General features: G+C 40.4%; 1 protein-coding gene across 1 annotated transcript in view; it reads right to left on the minus strand.

Moving 5' to 3' along the window:
• LOC101845560 overlaps positions 1-21,176 on the minus strand; it is a gene marked incomplete in the record, with an annotated part of 69,507 nt that overhangs the window by 30,129 nt on the left and 18,202 nt on the right. The window contains 19 exon segments of the mRNA XM_035970673.1: positions 117-342; positions 617-701; positions 1,523-1,705; positions 3,137-3,313; positions 4,156-4,335; positions 6,064-6,243; positions 7,850-8,028; positions 9,081-9,161; positions 9,812-10,000; positions 10,801-10,977; positions 11,346-11,531; positions 12,490-12,663; positions 13,874-13,974; positions 15,067-15,311; positions 16,314-16,486; positions 17,329-17,423; positions 18,157-18,236; positions 19,018-19,110; positions 20,122-20,206. Coding sequence (XP_035826566.1) covers positions 117-342; positions 617-701; positions 1,523-1,705; positions 3,137-3,313; positions 4,156-4,335; positions 6,064-6,243; positions 7,850-8,028; positions 9,081-9,161; positions 9,812-10,000; positions 10,801-10,977; positions 11,346-11,531; positions 12,490-12,663; positions 13,874-13,974; positions 15,067-15,311; positions 16,314-16,486; positions 17,329-17,423; positions 18,157-18,236; positions 19,018-19,110; positions 20,122-20,206 — 2,889 coding nt within the window.

Raw genomic sequence — 21,176 nt, forward strand, 5'->3', positions numbered from 1 at the left:
AAGAAGAAGAAGAAGAAGAAGAAGAAGAAGAAGAACAAGAACAAGTACAAGAAGAAGAAGAAAATGAACAAGAAGTAGAAGAAATTTGTCTTTTCTCCCTCTCCGCCACTAACCTATCTGCTGCAGCAATGACCGCTCCGTTCTCGTATCTCCGTCCTCTGTACTCACACTCAGTACACGACGGGCAGCAGCCCACCATAACGGGGTTGGAGCAAGTGACCGGCGGGCAGGTCACACTTCGGCACCGCACCGACCCCTGTGAGCACGAGCAGCTCTGGCACGGGTCTTGAGGATCGGGAGCCGACTCACCGTTCTGGAGTATCAAGCCTAGATAACTGCAGTCTGTGAGAACAATGGAGAAAAAAAAAGAATTCAAAACTACAATTTGTTTTAGTTTAGTAAGAGTTTTACATCACGACTGTGTAAGATCATATGAGCGCATAGAGTTTGTGACATATAGGGCAAGTGAGGCCTGCTATTCTTGGACATAACAGGGACACTGGCCCAGGATTGAGATAACTTGAGATAGAGCTTGCTGGCAATCTATGCTACACAAGGGGTTTTAGGTGGAAGAATGTAAAAGAGAAAAACAGAAAACAAAATTAGAGATACTTACCTGAGCAGACAGGACAGCAGCCATCTTGTGCAGGATTGGCACACGTCACTTGAGGGCACATTCTCCGTTTGCAGTGAACAGAACCCTGGACAGGGGGAGAGAAAGAGACCAGGTAAAAGTTACTTATACAAGATAATTTACACATTATGATATATATATATATATATATATATATGGTGTTGCAAGTATGGACCCAGCGTCACACACTAGACAATAACATTTAAAAATTTGAAAACTTTAAAAGATACAGAGGACTAAAATCATCACCTATTGTGTAAATTACAATACTAACAATGCAAGACAACCCAAATCAAACAAAGTAACATAAAACATATCTTCTGCATCTATGCAGAGCATAAAACAAAGATCTGGAGAGACAAAGTGACCCAAGGAAAGAATTCTAGGTTCGTCACAAGTAATCTACGACCTTTTTATGTGGTACAATAATTCAAATTTGTCTCTTTTTAGCTAGTGTACTTCTATTTTTGCTCAGTCTTTAAAGATATTTTAAGTCGCACACTTTTAACTCTTTATCTCTGGCAAGCCGCTCCCAGCAGTTCGCGGTTGGAACCGCTGTGCTGGTGAGTCGCTGACAGCGGTTTGGGCACATTCCTTTCCAACGACTTTGACATCAAATTACTTTTCGTCAATTGCCGAAAACAGATCTCTTTTACCAGAAGTTCATTCATTAGATGAAAATCTATCAAAATAGGTTTGCTAGTTTTGATTTAATGACCCATTTAATGATGAATGATGTTTTTGTCATTTTTAGATTTTGCACCAAAAAAGGGCCCCAGCGTAGTGGGTTTAACCCGCCTCCGAGATAAAGAGATAAATAGATTTTTATAGATTTCCAAAAGTTCAGAAGTATCTGGCAAAGCAGCACCACCATTTAGGGTCACTGACCTGTCGACACAGGCAGTCCTCACACTTGGCTGCAGGGTTCACAAAGGTCACGCCGTCGTCGTAGCTGAGTCCACCAACGGAGCACTGCTTAGGGCACACAGGGCAACAGGAGCCTGCCATAGGCATTGGGTTGCGGCAGTTCAGATCCTCACATATGGTTCTGGTGCAAGTCACTGTGCCAAACTGGAAGTAAGACAATTTGAGTTGATGTGAGAATAGGTAGATAATATGATGGGATTCTTCTTTTAATATATAAAGAGAGTCAATGGAGCAAAGAAAGATGGGGCTGTTACTAATACAGTTGAACCTTCTTTTGTGGGTGGTTGGCGGGTTTTCTGGTGTGGTTTGCTTCTTCTTTCCTATCAAACATCTATCATCCTTATCTCTCCTCCGTCTTTTTTTGTGTTTCTTACTCTCTTGTAACACCTCTAATCTTCGGCACTTACATTACCTTTTTGTGTTGCAAGTGCTGTAAAACACTTACCAAAACTAAATCTTCTTTACTGCTATCTGCCCGAGACAATCATCTGTACAAACTACCACTTCCCAATCCTCCCTTGCACTTTTTTCCAATCTAAGACATCCACTTGAGACAACAAATCTTCTCCTTGACAGTGGGTGGCCATCTTGGACAATTTTCACTCTATTAACAAACTGACCAGCAACAAATATGAGGGAAAGACATACGTCCCTCCAGTAATCCTGAACTCTGGTATCAGAAGCCAAGCAATTTTGTCTAGAGTTTGAGTTGAAACAAAATGTAGAGTGAAATTACCAATAGCTTTTTTCTCTCTAAAAAAAAAAAAGCCAGGTATGAAAAAAATTACTCAAATGTCACAGAATTTTTTCCAAACAGATGTAATAATAGACTGGATATTGGTCTGTGACACCAACACTTTTATATATTATTTACTTCCACAAGAAAACAAGTGCTTGTAGAACATAATTATTCCTGTAATAAATAAAGAACACCACATGGTTTTACCTTCTATGATAATGAAACAACATGGAAAAATATTATATTTTCTAGATAGGCTAATATGGCATAGCAAAACAAATTGTGTCACAACGCGGAGGAATCAGGCGCTTGTCAATTTTTCAACATACGGAGTTGTTGATACCATCTTAAAACTTGTTCAGTTGTCTTGCTTTCGGTGCAAAAAAAAAATACTCATTTATCTAGAATAGAGATAGAGAAATTTGAGATTGAAGGAGGTTGGGGTTGCTGGGTTTCAGAGATAAAATTAGCGTGAACATGGTCGCCATAGTTTGGTGACTTCCAAATTTTGAGAGTCTTTGGGAACTGCAAAGTTACATATTTTGTGCCTTGCAACAATGTTTTTCCAGTAAAATCCACACACAAAGTGTATTTTTAAGATAGGATATGTCTTTATTGTCCTGATCCTGCCACGTTGGTTTGGTGTTTCACCACGTACACACACACTCACACACACACACACACCTAAATGGACCTAAAATATGATGTGTCCAAAAAAAAAAATTGATAAAAATTGCCAAATAGGCGGGGAAAATGGCAATTTCTTTGAATTCATTATTATGACGAGCACCTGATTTTACACGACGCCTCACAATTATGGGTCATAACATTCCTACCGCACAGATACACTGCTGGCACACGTCTCTAGGGTGAACAAATCCTTGCTGGTTCCGGAATATTCTGTTCTGGTACAAGCAGAAATTGCACTTGGGGCAACATTCTCCTGGGAGCTGAGCCGGGTGAGTGCAGGTCAGTCGCTCACACTCGGGCCGCTCACAGCTGATCTGACCATCCTGAGAGGAAAAGAGAGAAAATTTAATCAATATCAATAAGATCGTGTTGAAATGAAGTAAATATGAAACACTGAACCATTTGAATGGATACTTACTTTATGACATCCAACCATTAAAACATTTGAATTAACATATTGAAACATTTGAATGAACACTTTAAAAGATTTAAATGAACTTTCATTGTAGCAAAACATTTATTATTTTCTCTACAGCTCCTTCCTCTGTAGTTTGTTGATGAATTTTCTCAAAACATGGAAGTCCATAACTCAAATTCAACAAGGGTCTACATTTTTCTGGTCTTCCCTCAAAAATGTTTCCCTTCAACCTTGAGGTGTAACAGGGGACTTTAACTTCCTGCTTCAGAATGATCTCAGGTGTGTTGGGAATAGAAGTTAATTTTCTCATAAGAATTTCCGAACAGTGACATCTATTTGTTTGCTCCTTTACCTCGATAAGATTAAGAGTGTGTTCTATTGAAAATAACTTTATTCAGTACTTGAGCAAAAAGTTACACTAGCAACAAATAACTTAAAATCACTTACCATTACTGCAAACGTGTAGTCAAAATAATTAGTTGAGGATAACTACAAGAATCAGTATCTGTGGTGTAGCAATTAGGCACTTCGTCATGGGGAGAATTTTTATCAAGCACCTCCATCTTTTTGTTGGGATGTTGTACCCCTCTTTGTCTGGGTTGGCCCAGACAGGTAGGGTCAAAGCTCACCTCCCAAAAGATCTAAATTGTCTTTATGAGAACATAAAAAACAGCCAAGTCCATTAAAAAATCATTTTACCAGAACAAATTTCCTGAACTACGAGTGAATTATCTTCCCTGAGCTCACCTTGCATACACAAACGGAGCAATCAGCGCCCGGCCTTGGGAATGACTGGCCTTCTCTGTACTCTCTCCCCTCAAATGTGCACTTATTGTCACACACAGGGCAGCATTGGCCTGGGGGCATAGTGGGATTCGAACACCGGACCAGTGGACACTCTTTCCTGCTGCAAGTCACGGAGCCTCTCTGTGTGGGGGGAGAGGTAAGAAAAACAAGTAATACAGAACCATCAGCATCTCATATAGCATATTTTTTCTCTGAATTAAAGAGTAGTAAATACAGTCAAAACTGTCTAAGATGGCCATCTATTACAGAGGAGAAAAGTGTTTGTCTATGATAGATGGACGCCTTACACAAAGTCAGTGCAAAGTAAAAAAAAACCCACAAAAAAAAGAAAAAAAATCGCAAGGGAGGAAAAGATAAGTGGCCGTTTGTACAGGTGATTGTCTTATACAGGTGGCCGTTTGTACAGGTGATTGTCTTATACAGGTGGCCATTTGTACAGGTGATTGTCTTATACAGGTGGCCGTTAGAGCAGGTTCGACTGTAGTTGTAATTCCAGTCATTTGGTGCTTGTGAAAAGTAAGATGAGGGGGAAAAAATCAAGAAGGAATCTCTGAATTGGGTAGCATATTCCAATGTTCAGTCTTTTCAAGTACTGACTCATTGAGACAATGCTGTGCTCATCAGGCAAACAGCACACAGAGTTTTGCAGCTAGTCTCCCAAGTATTTGAACTATGAGAGCAGCCAGCAATCTACAAGACAGGAAGAAACACACATCATGCTCACAATAGGAGAAATGTCAGTTCAAAAATCTACAAATTCAGCCTATGAGACTGTCAGAGCTGCAAAAATTACCATGTCCCTCCAAACTTTACCGACCATAAAAGTGCATTCTGATAGGAATTTCCTTCAAAACTTGACTCCACTAGGACACTGTGACAAGCACTTTATTTCAAAGTTCATAATATTACAAGGGCAGATCTCATGAATGTTCGATTTCAAGTTAATCTTACAGCGTTACTTCAAAGTTCACTTTACATGTGCAGACCTGACAGACAAGCCTTTCACTCTCAACATTACCCACCAGGTACAGTTCAGAAGGCTCTTTACTCTAACATTAAATCTTCTAGATACAAACCTCGCAGACTTTTCAGCATAAATCTTAATGTGAATTAAATGCAAATCTGATATGCCTTTCACTCTGAATGTTTCCTTACAAGTTGTCACTGCTGCAAGCAAGCCATTTAAGTCCAAATTTTAAGAATTTTTTATTTTCACACCCTCCAATAGCTCTACCAAAGATGCACCTTTCAACATCACCAAAATGCAGTTTAATGCTAGGGTCAAAACTTGCAATTTTCTTGCTTTTCTTGATTCCCAGATAAGAACAACACAACAGAAACTAGTTGTTTGTTTCTCGAGTAAAAAGTACCCATAACAGACTTCAGGGATTGCTTACGACACCAACAATGTACAGATCTGACAAAACCTTCACAGTCAACCTTATCATACAGGTATATATCTTGCAAGGATCTGACCCTGTGAAGCTAGATCCTAAAAGACTTTCACAGTTAACCCTATCCGTCCACTCAGGGGTCATTTCGTACCCCCAGGGTTGTATTCTTCACATTTTAGAATACTTCTAGTATGAAGATCCCTTTGAAACTATCAGTAATTCTCAAAAAATCATTTTGACAGACTGCTATTCAAAGTGTAAGGATCGGATTAACAAGTAAATTTCTTCTTTGGAAAGTGGTGGCACAGAGTTCCCTACATCGTATGGATACGATAATAAAACATGACGTACGGATAAGGTTAACCTTACCATACAGGTAGGCCTACATAAAATATCTGGCACGGATCTGACCCGGCGAAGCTCGATCTGACAAAACTTTCACAGTTAACCTTACCTTACAGGTACATATCTGGCACAGATCTGACCCCGCGAAGCGCTGTCCGTTGCGCATGACTCTGCGCTGGTACAAACAGGCGTCACACGTGGAACAGCACTGGTCCCGCTGGCGAGCCGGGTGAGTGCACGTGACAGGCGGACATTCTTCTGGTATAGAGTTGCAGCTCACTTGTCCTGACTGGTGGTCATACAGTGATACAGGTATGTGTGAGGAGTGTTTGTGCACTCTTTATGATGTACAAGAAGTACCAAGAATGTCACATGGAACAAAAGAAACATATCATTTTAGCTGATATTAATTATGCAAGTATGTTGTGTGGTTGTGAGAGTGTGTGTGTGTGAGGGGGGGGGGGTTGTGCATGTGTGTGTGTGTGGGGGGGGGGGGGGGTTGTGCATGTGTGTGTGTGTGTGTACATAAATATATGTGTATGTGTGAGTGTGATTATGAGAAGCTTAAATTGAGTTTGAAAGTGTTTCAGGCGGGAGTGCAAGGAGTGTTGCATTGGGGAAAAAAAATAATCTCTTTCTCTGTGATCTCAACAAATCCAGCATCATAGAACTGAAACATTAGGATGATTAAACATGCTTATCCCCTTCATGACACAGGGTCAGTTTGTGCCTCACTGGGTACCATTTTGGATTTTAGATAAGTCAGTCAATGGACAGTGAATGTATAATATTGTGTTTTGACAGACTGAGATAATGATGTAGTTTGGACACAAAATCAAAATTAGCGAGAAAAAAAGCCCCAAGCTACGGGCTCAATCCCACCCACAGAAATGTTTCATTTGATTCAAGGAAAATGAAGGAGAATTGGAAATTTATCTGATCTACATGGCTAATCACAAGGAAAATCAGGCCAGATACACTCTTGAACCAAAAAGGGGAAAAGAAAAGCATGAAAATAAAATGTCCTGTTGCCAACGTTATCCCATACAAGTGAAGCCCTGCATCTAGCATGTTGCTGTCATTGTTGCTTATTGTTCAGAAAGTAAGACTTTATAAAGTCATACCTGGCAAACATATTTCGGACAGTAGCTGGGCACCTAACTAGCTGTTTATTATACAAGTTACTGTTCTGAAAGTAATCTTACACAAAAAAAAATTTTAATTATGCCTGACAAACACATTTGTAGCAAGACCCGTGCACCAAAATAGTTGCATATTATTGTTGTGTCGGCTGTCTGTTGTTCTTTGATTGCTCGTGTGCCTGGCTTCCTGGTACTGCATGCTCCCTCAGGTACCATAAACTATGGCCCCTACTTAAGGCAATAAACTAAGAGAAGAGAGTTCATAGGGTGGAAGCCAAGGCTTTGAGAGTCATCTTGAGTTAGTTGTAGCGTAGACACGGGGTAGAAAGGACAGAGAAACTTTTGCTTGTGCCTTCTAAGAATGATTGTTGTTAGCGATCCAGTAGCATCTGAGCGTTGACTCTTCTGCATGATGCCATTCAGTAATAGTTGCATGTTTGTTCTAATTGTTGTCTTGAGGAGTAGAGGCAATTAGATGTGTAGGGTAGCTTGGGAAGAAAACATCCCCTTCTAAGAATGATTAAACTACTACAATTCTTTAACTCTATGTTTATTTTACTTTACATATTCCTTAATGAACCCACACAAAGACACCACAATTATGCAAGTTATTTTTGTGAAAGTAAGATTTTATAAAATCTTACTTGACAAATACATTTCTGACAAGAGCAGTGTGTGCCAAAATAGTTGTTTATTATGCAAGTTACTTTTCTGAAAGTAAGATTTTACAAAATGATAATGACGAAATCCTACCTGACAAACACATTTTTGACAGGGGTCCTGCAGGGATGTGAACCTGTCCCCGTCGCGATACTCCTGTCCATAGTGGACACAATCGTCGCACACGGGACAGCAGAGCCCCTCCCTGAACCGAGGGTTGCTGCATTTAGGAGTCGGGCAGCGGTCCTCTTGGCTGTCACACAGTACTTCTCCTGGAAAGTAAAGGTATGAAGGAATTTCTTGAGTATTTCTCCTAAAGAATAGAGATATGGAAAAATATCTTGAGTATTTCACCTAAAAAGTAGAGATATGGAGGAGTACCTTTATACAGTACTTCTCCTAGAGAGTAGAGATATGGAGGAATATCTGAGTATTTCTCCTGGACAGTAGAGAGTAGAAAGTAGGAATATCTTTACACAGTACTTCTCCTAAAAAGTAGAAAAATGGAGGGATACCTTCTGTAGTTCTCCTGGACAGTAGAGATATGGAGGAATATCTTTACAAGCTATCATGAATGAAAACTATTCCTAAGCATGGCTAATATATTATATTCAAGATCATACTATTTTTAACAAATAAAGTATATTTAATTGCCAGAGGTCAGATAAAGTCAAGCCAGACTGTGTGCCACACGTAGATGGAATGAATGTTGGAAAGGAGTTTAGGGGTTGGCTCAACATTTGGGTGTTTTGAGCTTAAGATAGAACAAGCAAGGCTGAGGTCACCTAGAGGCCTGAAGAATATTTTTGTGGCCACAAAAACAAATGTGTTACTTTAACTGACCTCTTCCACAGATTGGACCCAGAGTCTAACCACCCACCAACATGAATACCATCAAAGTCTTGTGAAGATGCCTCCGCAGTCTGGAGACCACAACCAGGGCCACAAGTTTAACCACAGAACGCAAAGCTGCAAAATCTAAATCTGTAATGACATAATTCTGCAACAAATTTTTGCTCTCTTGGTATTTCATTTCTGTGACAGACTTAGACAATTCTTTGTCTGAGCTTAATCTATATTATGTCTGCTTTAAGCTGAGCATATTTCTGCTTCTTGAGAACACATACATTTAAAATCCAAGGCTGAAGCTGCCAGCAATGGTTTTTAATTGCCAGGTAATCACATTTAGCCACTTACTCGTAATGTAAGCCAAAAAGCAGACAAGGGAGTGTAGCCTTCAGTCACTTTGAGGACTAAAACTATCTGCACAAAAAGCATCTTTAAAATAATAATTTTTAAAAAGCCAAACAATTTAGCAACTCACCTTGATCACACAAACATCTAGAGCACTGGTCTTGGGAGACAAGGTCACCATGTCTGAATTTCTCATCCTTGTAAGTGCAGCCTGTCATGAAAACCACAAATATATTATTAGAATAGAAATTTGATCCATTTTAAGTTTCTGATCACTCACTGCAGCCAAACACACCATCATAGCAAGAATCAAAAGGTAGACCAATACAGTACAAGCACTCTTGTCTTTTATGACAAATTGATTGCTGTTATCCACACTAATCCCTGATGTGACCACATACAAGATACATACAACATACACAGAAAAAAATGTTGGAGTACCGAACAACAGCAGCAATGTAAAAGCTGTAAATACTGTATTGCTAATTGAATTAAAGGGCAACAGTAGCTATGAACTAAATGCAGCACTTACTTATAGTTGAAACTGTCTAAGACAGCCACTCATTGTTGAGAAGAAAATAGGTCGTATTAGACAGGAGGCCGTCTCATGCAGGGTCATTTTAATGACAAAAATTTGCTAGGGAAGAAATGGGAAGTGGCTATTTGTACAGGTGGTTGTCTTCTACAGGTGGCCAGAAAAGCAGGTTTGAGTATTTATTTTTGAAGATTTTACATCCTACAGCTACACTAGTACCACTAGAAGGTACACTACTTGAGGACACCATGATTTTGTTGAGTTTGAGTAACTCTTGCAACAGTTCCAGTAATATTTAATACAAAAGAAACATTTCTCTCACTGACCTTTACAAACTGGACAACAGTTTCCTGGTAATGTCTCCGTCCGTTCACAGCGCAGTCTGGGACATTCTCTGGCGACACTGACAGATCGGCAGCTCATACTTCCGTCACGACAGGAACACTGACGGCACGTCTCTCCGGCCACAGTCAGCGTCTCTCCCTCTGGGACAACCCGGCCCTCAAACAGGCAATCTGTGCAAGGTGGAAGGATTTGAAAGGAATACAATGAACATACAAAATATAACAGAAGAATTTAGCAGGATGGTCCAGTATATAAAAGATATTAGTATCTATCATCTATCATCCTTATCTGTCCTCTCCACCTTTTCTTTGTATTTTATTGTCTAGTAACACTTCTACTCTTCAGCATTTATATATGACCTATTTGTGTTGCAAGTGCAATAAAACTCATATCTAAATTTAAAAATTTACAAATAGCTTACAAATAAACCTGGTTTGAACACATATCTACACTGTAAACTAGTATCTTACTAACAAATCTCACAACAAGCCTCATTTCAACGAATGCCCGCACCTTTGGCTTATTGTCTTGCTAACAGAGCTTACGACAGGCACAGTTTGAACACATGCTTGTGCTATAGATTATTGCCTCAGTAACAGATTTGACAACAAGCCTCATTAAAACACATACCTAACCTGTGCTTTGGACTATTGTCTTAGTAACAGAGTTTAACACAAAATCTCATTTCAACACACACCAGTGCTTTGGACACAAAGCTCATTTCAATACATACCTGTGCTTTGGACTTTTGTCTTACTAACCTGTCCCCGTCGTTTTATGCTAGAAAAATTCTGAAATTATTCAAACTGAGCCCAAAAATGAGAAATTATGCGATTTTAACAAAAAAGGATAAAGGAAAATAATCAGAAATTATGCAAAAAATTATCAAATTTTGTTAAATTATGCAGGGTGCTTAAAACCGCGGAGACAGACTAAAAGGTTTGACAACCAGCCTTCTCAAAACACATACCTGTGCACAGAGAGCAGCAGTCCCCCGGGCGGACAACTCCATGTGAGCACCGCCTAGGACAGTCAGCGCCGGGCTCGCATACGACCTTGCCCGAGCGGCACTGGCAGATGTCACAGGCCGAGTTGTGAGACGGCCAGGTGTCACCCTCCAGGTAGTCGACGCCCTGGTCTTCACAGGCTGAGAGACACACAGGAGACACATCAGACCATTTGCTGACACACAAGTGTTTGGTCAACATGTAGAACATGCAATAACTGACGCTTAAAAGCTTGATAAAAATGACCCAAAAAACAGGGGAAAAGTATATTTGAGCCCTCGTTTTGGAACTAACTTGATTTGATATGAATACTTGTGGTCTAAATTCTTTGTGGGGCTACATTTTTGGGTTTTTTAAAATGAATTTGGAGGGGTGGGGGGGTGTTTCAAAAGTACATTTACAGTAAAGGGAATTAAAAACAATTAAAAAAACAAAAACTTTCATATCACATATTAACACTTACTTCAACAACTTCAAGACAACTTTTACACCAGACGGTAAATCTTACTTGGACAAAGAGTAGGGCAGCATTCGCCCGGCTTCCGCACGGGTGATGAGCAAGGGACGTCACTCTGAGAGCAGTGGACGGTACGGCAGCGCACGATGGAGTTGGAACACGTGCAGTTGAGGCACGGATTGTACACCGGGTTGAACACGCTCTTGTCACGGTACTTGCGACCATCGTACTCACAGTCTGTGGCAGGAAAAGAGAAGGAAAATGCGACCATTTGTCAAAAAACAAGATGAACAAGCCATTCTTAAAAGCTTGGTTTTTATTTTAAACATAAAAAGTCAAACTGAGCAGTTGATAGCAACTAACAACAATACACGAGTAAACGGACATAGGACACTGCACAGCTACATGACACACTGATCACACTGCACAGCTACATGACACACTGATCACACTGTACAGCTACATGACACACTGATCACACTGCACAGCTACATGACACACTGATCACACTGCACAGCTACTTGACACACTGATCACACTGTACAGCTACTTGACACACTGATCACACTGCTCAGCTACTTGACACACTGATCGAGGCAAATGCTGTGGCAGATGAGGAAACAGGTGAGCAGGGACTGAACAAGAAAAATTTCACCCCCCCCCCCCTTACTTCCCTCTCAACCATTTTGCCCCTTGAAGTGCCAAGTGGCACCATAACTGTCTGTTCACAGCTCGGTAAGAGAATTGAATATTGGATCATAAGAATTTATGAAAAAACAACACTCTCCCAGTCAAGATCTGTAAGTGACTCTGTGGTGCATTTGGGAGAAATCTCCAGCCTAAAGCTTTTTGAGGAGTCAACCTTATACCTAAATGATGGTGACATTGATAACTTCAGTGAATCAGCAGATTGTGCTCTATGTTGATATTGCCACAGTGGAGATTGAGAAAACTGTTGTTGTTAATACATAGGAATTTATAAAGTATAACGCTTAATGCTGATCAGCAAGTACCCTTTCTTTTGTCTCTGTCAGCAAAGAGCATGACTGAAACTAATAAGGAAGGCAATTGAAGAAAAAGGAAAAGTCTGAATGAGAATGAAGGAGAACATAATGAGATGATGGTGAACTAGAAAATACTGACAGAGAAGTAACTTTCTCAGAAGTAACAAACATTTTCTTTACACTAGACTCACCTAATCCACAAGCTGGACAGCACTGACCAATCGGAGTGACAGGATTGGAACATGTGACCTCCGCACAATCCACGACGCTACAGACGGCATTGCCGCGCTCACAGACGCATGAGGAGCAGGGCTCAGGGGAAAACTCGGCCCCTTCTCTGTACACTTTTCCCTGGTACAAACACGCTGGGGATGACAAGAGGGAGTCAGGTGTTTTCCACTGCTACAAGGTCTGATATAGTACAGTATTGCATGGTTTCCTGGGGTACAAAATAGAATCTCATACAGTGCAGCCTCTCTATAACAACATCGTCAGGACCAGAAAAAAATGTCGTTATAGAAAGTTTTCTTTATAGAGAGGCAACCAAAAATATTACTAATGATATATAAGGAGAAAATCGGGACCAGGGCACCATCTCTCAAAACAGAGGATGTCGTTACATCGAAGGTCGGTACAGAGAGGCTGCACTGTAGAATATTATGAGTGTAACAACAGTGTGGTATTGTGTGGTATGTAAAATATGTTTTGAAACAGAACATTATTGTGCAGTAAGATGTAACAAAAGAGTACTGTGGTATGTTATGGTATGAAATACTATTTTACTCTGTAGTATAAGTGTAACACTTTGCTACTTTATACAGCCGTGTCTCTGGGGCTTCACCTTCTTGTTAAATTTTGGAAAAAATCTACAGAATAAATATATTTCTCCCTTGCAAACTGTACTTGGTGTCCTGTTTTAATAAAAGCAATATTAACGGGTTATTGAATTTCAGTAAAAATTTAAGAACACATTAACACAGAATGAAAAATAAGAAAACCAACAGACAACAAACAAAAAAACTGAAGAGCTGTCAAAGCTAGGACGAGAGTCACTGTTGCTATATATATATCCCATACCCACAGGCTTTTAGCACTTCTCAGGTAAGGCCAGAGTCAGACTCTTTTCCCCAATCACTTCAAACATAATGACGTAAGTTTTCATCATCATTAGAGCCCTCTTGAACCCCTCATTCAAGCTGTGACAAACCATACTTTTCTGACAGGTGCTATAAAAATATAGGTTTCTTATTTTCTCACTCATGACCCACAGTATAAAATTGCAGAAGAAAAAAACACTACAAAATTGTACAATACGCAAAAACTGTGGATGGGATAGTCGATGACAAAATGTTCTGTTTTTTACACAGTCAAGAAATGTGGGAAAGGGGAAAAAATCTCTTCAACAAAAATTGTTTATAACACAACAAAACAAAACAAAACAAAAAAGCCCCTCAAGAGATAGCATGAATTAGTTTGGTTCAGAGATACAAGCTCAAATAATGTTAAAAAATAAATAACAATTATAATAAAATTAATAAAAAGTACATCTTAAAAAATCTAAGCAGAGTAGCCTACAACTCACACGAGCACTGTGCACAGCACTCCCCTGGTGGCGTGTACGGATGGTCACAGGTCGGTACTTCACACACCGTAGTGCTGCACTCAACTTTGCCTCCCTGTGAACAGTCAGTGCGGTTTTAACCCTATCCGTACGCCCTGGGGTCATTTTGTACCCCCACGGATGTATTCTTCAGATTTTAGAATACTTTTAGTGCAAAAATCTCTTTGAAACTTTCAGTATTTCTCAAACAATCATTTTGACAGACTGCTATGCAAAGCGTACGGATTGAATTAAAGAGTAAATTTCCTCTTTGGAAAGTGGTGGCATAGAGTTCCCCACATCGTATGGATACGATAGTAAAACATGACGTACGGATAGGGTTAAGTCAGCCTTTTAGAGACATCGCGACCCCAGTGCTTTCTTGTCAAATCTCCATTTTTAATAACATTGAAAACAGTTCATAACAAAGGGTGAGCTTTAGAAGATGTCACATTTTCACTGTTTAAAAAATGGCGATAGGAAAAGAAAGCACTGAAGTCGTGACACACAGTGTCCTTTGATTCAGTACTGTATGAATCTAGAGAACAGTGAGATTCAAAGTAGTTTGGACAGAAGAAAGATTATTTATTTATTCACTTAGTACAGCATTAAATTCACTGCAAATATTAAAAACAAACAAAGTGATATTTGTTTTTGAGCCTAGATATAGAATTGAAACAAATAAAATAATGAGAAAGGCTATATCCAGATGGTCTATGCTCAGTGCAGACAACTTTTCCACTTCCTAAGCAACTGTAAAATGATGCTTGCTGTATGTGAAGACAGAAGGAGCATGAATTTTGACGAATTATAGCATCCTTTACCTGGCCGACACAGTCCTTACATTACCTGGCAAACACAGTCCTGACATTACCTGGCACACACATGACAAACACAGTCCTGACATTACCTGGCACACACAGTCCTGACATTACCTGGCACACACAGTCCTGACATTACCTGGCACACACATGACAAACACAGTCCTGACATTACCTGGCAAACACAGTCCTGACATTACCTGGCACACACATGACAAACACAGTCCTGACATTACCTGGCACACACATGACAAACACAGTCCTGACATTACCTGGCACACACAGTCCTGACATTACCTGGCACACACAGTCCTGACATTACCTGGCACACACAGTCCTTACATTACCTGGCAAACACAGTCCTGACATTCGCTCGGCTTCCATCGAGAACCGTGTTGGCGGGACCCGCAGTCCTGACAGACTGGACAGCACTGACCGTCTGTCTGGCTGACGGAGCTGCATTCCCCGAGGTCAGGACATTCCACTTTTGAGCACGCCACATTGCCATTCTCACAGCGACATCTGGAACAAAGATCGCCAGGGATGCGGAAATCACTTCCTGACAGGACGACTTGTCCTTTGTAGTCACAACCTGGTGAGAAAAAATAACATTGTAGTCTTAACCTGGTAGACAATAACGACATTTTAGTCACATGTGAGGAAAACAAAGTGACAGAATATTAACCACAACCTCGAATAAAGAGCAATCAAATCCTAGTCACCACTTTGAAAGCAATGACAGAATCTTCATCACAGCCTGAAAAATTTACTAATACAATAATATTTTTGCAGGCAAACTACTTCTGTAACACTGAAACATATCTGAGAATAATTTAGGACAATGAAAGAAGAATATAAAGATAAAGATTTACAAAGAAATAGAGGAGGAAAGAGAGAGACATTGGTTTATTCTTTTGAGCGGTATGTAACAGAAGCATTTCACCTGTACATAGATTCGGATTACAGAAACACAGAAAAGAAGCAATTGGAGCAAGCCACATCAACCCACAAACTAACCTTGTACAAAGAAAAAATAAGAATGAGAGAGAGACAGACAGACAGACAGACAGACAGACAGACAGACAGACGGACAGACAGACGGACGGGCGGACAGACAGACAGACACACAGACAGACAGACAGACAGACGGACGGACGGACGGACGGACGGACGGACGGACGGACGGATGGACAGACAGACAGACAGACAGACAGACAGACAGACAGACAGACAGACAGACAGACTGAGAAAGATTGAGAGAGAGAAAGAGAATATTTGGTACTGGGGTAACATTAATAGCCAATTTAGGAATAGTTACCTGCACTACATAAATGTAATCCATCAACAATTATCATCATTGTCCTTAAAGGAGGAACATTTTGACTCTTCACTTTGCTCAACAGCGCAGAGTATCATAATGTTCTAGGCACCTACCATCACAGGAGGGACAGCACTGGTCCTGCAGCATCACGGGATAACGACAGGCAGCGCGAGGACATTCCACAGCTCCGCAGCGAGTCTCTCCATCCTGAAATATGAAGAAAGAGAGTTGAGCTAAAGTAAAATTTGATTTGTAAACAGATAAGCACCTGACCCCTGGACAGCACTGACCGTCTGTCTGGCTGACGGAGCTGCATTCCCCGAGGTCAGGACATTCCACTTTTGAGCACGCCACATTGCCATTCTCACAGCGACATCTGGAACAAAGATCGCCAGGGATGCGGAAATCACTTCCTGACAGGACGACTTGTCCTTTGTAGTCACAACCTGGTGAGAAAAAATAACATTGTAGTCTTAACCTGGTAGACAATAACGACATTTTAGTCACATGTGAGGAAAACAAAGTGACAGAATATTAACCACAACCTCGAATAAAGAGCAATCAAATCCTAGTCACCACTTTGAAAGCAATGACAGAATCTTCATCACAGCCTGAAAAATTTACTAATACAATAATATTTTTGCAGGCAAACTACTTCTGTAACACTGAAACATATCTGAGAATAATTTAGGACAATGAAAGAAGAATATAAAGATAAAGATTTACAAAGAAATAGAGGAGGAAAGAGAGAGACATTGGTTTATTCTTTTGAGCGGTATGTAACAGAAGCATTTCACCTGTACATAGATTCGGATTACAGAAACACAGAAAAGAAGCAATTGGAGCAAGCCACATCAACCCACAAACTAACCTTGTACAAAGAAAAAATAAGAATGAGAGAGAGACAGACAGACAGACAGACAGACAGACAGACAGACAGACGGACAGACAGACGGACGGGCGGACAGACAGACAGACACACAGACAGACAGACAGACAGACGGACGGACGGACGGACGGACGGACGGACGGACGGACGGATGGACAGACAGACAGACAGACAGACAGACAGACAGACAGACAGACAGACAGACAGACTGAGAAAGATTGAGAGAGAGAAAGAGAATATTTGGTACTGGGGTAACATTAATAGCCAATTTAGGAATAGTTACCTGCACTACATAAATGTAATCCATCAACAATTATCATCATTGTCCTTAAAGGAGGAACATTTTGACTCTTCACTTTGCTCAACAGCGCAGAGTATCATAATGTTCTAGGCACCTACCATCACAGGAGGGACAGCACTGGTCCTGCAGCATCCCGGGGATAACGACAGGCAGCGCGAGGCCATTCCACAGCTCCGCAGCGAGTCTCTCCATCCTGAAATATGAAGAAAGAGAGTTGAGCTAAAGTAAAATTTGATTTGTAAACAGATAAGCACCTGACCCCCCCCCCCCCCACTCCACCCCACCCAAGGTTAAATTCTTAGCCACTTTAAATATCACAATTAAACTTTATAAATAACCCAATAAAATAAATATTATAACTAAACTTTATAGATAACCCAATAAATTAATCTCAGTTTTAAACAAACAGCCAAAATCAAATCAAATAGAGTTTCAGACAGAACTGAGTCCTCTGAAAGAAAGTTCTGTGACTGTCATAGAAGTTGCTCTTGTATCGAAACAATGCAAAAGAGAAAACTGCTGATTATTAGCTATATTAGCTTATGTGATCCAACACCACATTACCTTGTTTAAAGAATTACCACTATATTTTTATATCTCCCCAGCAAAAAATTTTTTGTCGTGTGTGTTTGTGTCTTGCTCTACAGAACAGTGGTAACTTAACCTTATCCGTATGTTGTGTTTTACTATTGTATCCATACGACGTGGGGAACTCTGTACCCACACTTTCCAAAGAGGAAATTTACTCATGAATCCGATCTGTACGCTTTGCATAGCAGTCTGTCAAAATGATTTTTTGAGAAATACTGAAAGTTTCAAAGAGATTTCCGCACTAGAAGTATTCTAAAATGTAAAGAATACAACCCCGGGGGTACAAAATGACCTCAGGGCGTACGGATAGAGTTAAATAGCACCACCCATCATACCTCACAGGAACACGTCTGGCATGGTGCACGTGACCATCTCTCTCCTTCATGTCTCTCCTGTTGGCTCTCATCCAAACAACCTGGTCACAGGATGATATGTGAAGTGTGCTGACAAAATGAGTTACTTCTCGGATTTGAACCCAATGGAAATAGATACATCACGCTTATAAATGAAGTTTTTACAATTTATAAGTAGGCCTATGAAATAATAAAAGAGAGGTTATAGTTAAAGAATGCGGGATCAATAAAAAATCTACAAATTTGACCCTAACGTTGATTTTGGGCTAATATCTCTATTTGTGGATTGCAAAAAATAACTCATTTTGTCAGCTCGCCTCACATATATATAGTGGTGCTAATAGAAGAGCAGTGTTTTTTACAGAGCTTGAATTGTTCTGTCACCCATGCAATAAAATCAGCTGCTTCTCTGGGTTCTACCTCATAGAAATGTGAGAAGTGAATAAAAAGTTGTTACAACTGTAACAAAGATGTGAAAAATTGAGTGTAGGCTTGCTGTACAGGCTTCAAAGTCATGGTGATGTCTAAATTAAAAAACTTTAAACTCTATAATCGTTACTCAAAAATAAGCTGTAAAGTGCCATCTTGGATTTGATAAATATTATGTTAGGCCTCTTAATCTGTTGCTTCGGAAAAAACAACAATTTTCTTCATTGGAAGCCCTCAACTGGGTCTTGCAAAAAAGGGGAGTTATTGTAACTCAAAAGCTTCATTCTGAGGGAATTATAAAAATTCTTCATGTGTGGTGTTTTTAAATCTTCAGTTTCTTAGAATACCTCTGCTTACTATTATTCTTTTGCTTTTACTTGTTTGTTTTATCTATTTCTCAACAGTACAACTTACCAGAACATTGCAATCGTCTTCCACTGTCTCCATCATACCACTCTCGCCCACAGGAGCCGCAGTTGTTGACTCTGCACACCGCATTTGGGTGGCCTGGGAAAACAGCCATACATCTATTTACTTCTTCAAAGCAATACAATGACAAGAATAGATAATAAGTTATAATATTCCTTAACATGGATATAAGAAGATTATGACTTAACTACTTGAACATTTCACTTTGAACATCAAAACAAATATCTTATTAAAACTAGATCAGCCCCCCCCCCCCCCCGAGAGGGGGGGGGGAACGGGCTGGGGGGGTTTTGGGTCTTTAGGCCATTCCCAAAGGGGGGATATTAACATGTTCTTATGCAAAGTAGAATTGTAAATGGGCTGATTCATCAATGTCATGCTCATACTGTGCCAGAACAACATAGTGGGAACTCCTACTTTTTCTTTCCTCATCCTTTTTCCTCTACTTCTTTTGTATGTTTGTCACACTCTTGTAGACGAAGCAGACTTTGCACTGTTGAGGCTAGAGGGGTGAGCAGAGTAAGCCGGATTCCCCGTTTGGACTTCCCTGGTAACATCCACCCCTTAGCACTCATATTAACTTATGCAGTTGCAAGCGCTGTAAAACCTTACTAAAACTAAACTAAAACTATATCAAAAGTATATTAAAATATCTTCATCTTTAAAAACTTCTTCCCTTGTGGTCTACTGCTCTTGCTAGGAACAGAACTCTCTATTTGCAAAAGTAATAGCTAGAAGAAGATAATATGAAAACAAAACATGGCAATATTTCTTCTCAGCTGAAAATTTTGAATGGCAAGAGCAAGCTAAAATATGAAAAACATGTATACATACAATAGCTAGCTACTAAAATCTCTCATACTACACAGTATCATTTTTTTCTTTTAAAAAAGAACAAAAAACGAATTTTTTTTTACATGTAACATTTATTTGAGTTTACAAAAAGTAAGACAGAAGAAAACACACTGGCAAATAGTGCAGCATCACAGGCACATTTTTAAAAATTTCCACAAAGGTTACAATATGACCTTACGCAGTTGCAAGCGCCATAAAACACTTACCCCCCCAAAAAAACCTACCCGGACAAACTCGGCCTCCGCATAGATCGCCAGGGCACATCACTTGTGGCTGTCCAAGCTGGCAGTTTGTGTACACCTCGGTGACCAGACACAACCTGGCCAATGAGGAAAAAACAGAATACAGTCAAAATTAACTTTCTGAGACAATCACTCATTGTTGAGGAAGAAAAGTGGCAAATTAGACAGGTGGCTGTCTTATACAATATTATTACAATGTTAAGTTTTAGTAAGAGTTTTACAGCACTTGCAGCACAATAAGGTCATATAAGTGCCGAAGATTATATGCGTTACAAAATAGTAACAAACACAAAAAAGAAGGAGGAACAAGGACAAAAGATGTTTGATAGGAAAGGAGGAGCAAACCACACCAGAGCACCTGCCAACCGCTCACATCATTATAATGTTCTTTAAAAAACCGTATGGGAGGAAATGGGAAGTGGCCATTTGTACAGGTTCATAATCTTGTGAAGGTAGATGTTAGAGCAGGTTCCACTCTATTTCTATTGACCAAAAGACCTCACTAGACACAGGGGGTAGATATGTAGGCCCATGTGTGTGTGTGTGTGTGTGTGTGTGTGTGTGTGTGTGTGTGTGTGTGTGTGTGTGTGTGTGTGTGTGTGTGTTTGTGTGTTAAGAGCAGGGGGGAGGGGGAGGGAGGCCGGTCTATAATGTTTTTGTTTCTCCTTCCCCAACGTGCTAGGGGCGGGCCACTGAGCGGACGGAGACTGCTGGCCTCCAGTAATCGCGCTTCTTCCCACAGCGGCAGCGCGGCTTGTGCCCGTCCCAGATTTTCCTGGCGTGTCGTCGTTGTTTTGCTTTACCGCCGTCCCTCCCGTCCCGCGTCCTGGTTTGTCTCCCTTCCCCCCGACCTTGTCCCAAATATTGTTGGCGTTGGTGTCTGACACCGACTGACTGACTGACTGCCACCTCTGCCCACCACGACGTGGTGTTGTTAAAAGTAGTAAACGTCCTTGTCTGTCTGTTTGTTTGTTTGTTTGTTTGTCTGTCTGTCCATAACGTAGCTGTGTGTTGCTGTTCTTACTCTCTCTCTCTCTCTCTCTCTCT

The sequence above is a fragment of the Aplysia californica genome, unplaced genomic scaffold, assembly GCF_000002075.1.
Source record: "Aplysia californica isolate F4 #8 unplaced genomic scaffold, AplCal3.0 scaffold00305, whole genome shotgun sequence".
NCBI classification, from domain to species: Eukaryota; Metazoa; Mollusca; class Gastropoda; order Aplysiida; family Aplysiidae; genus Aplysia; species Aplysia californica.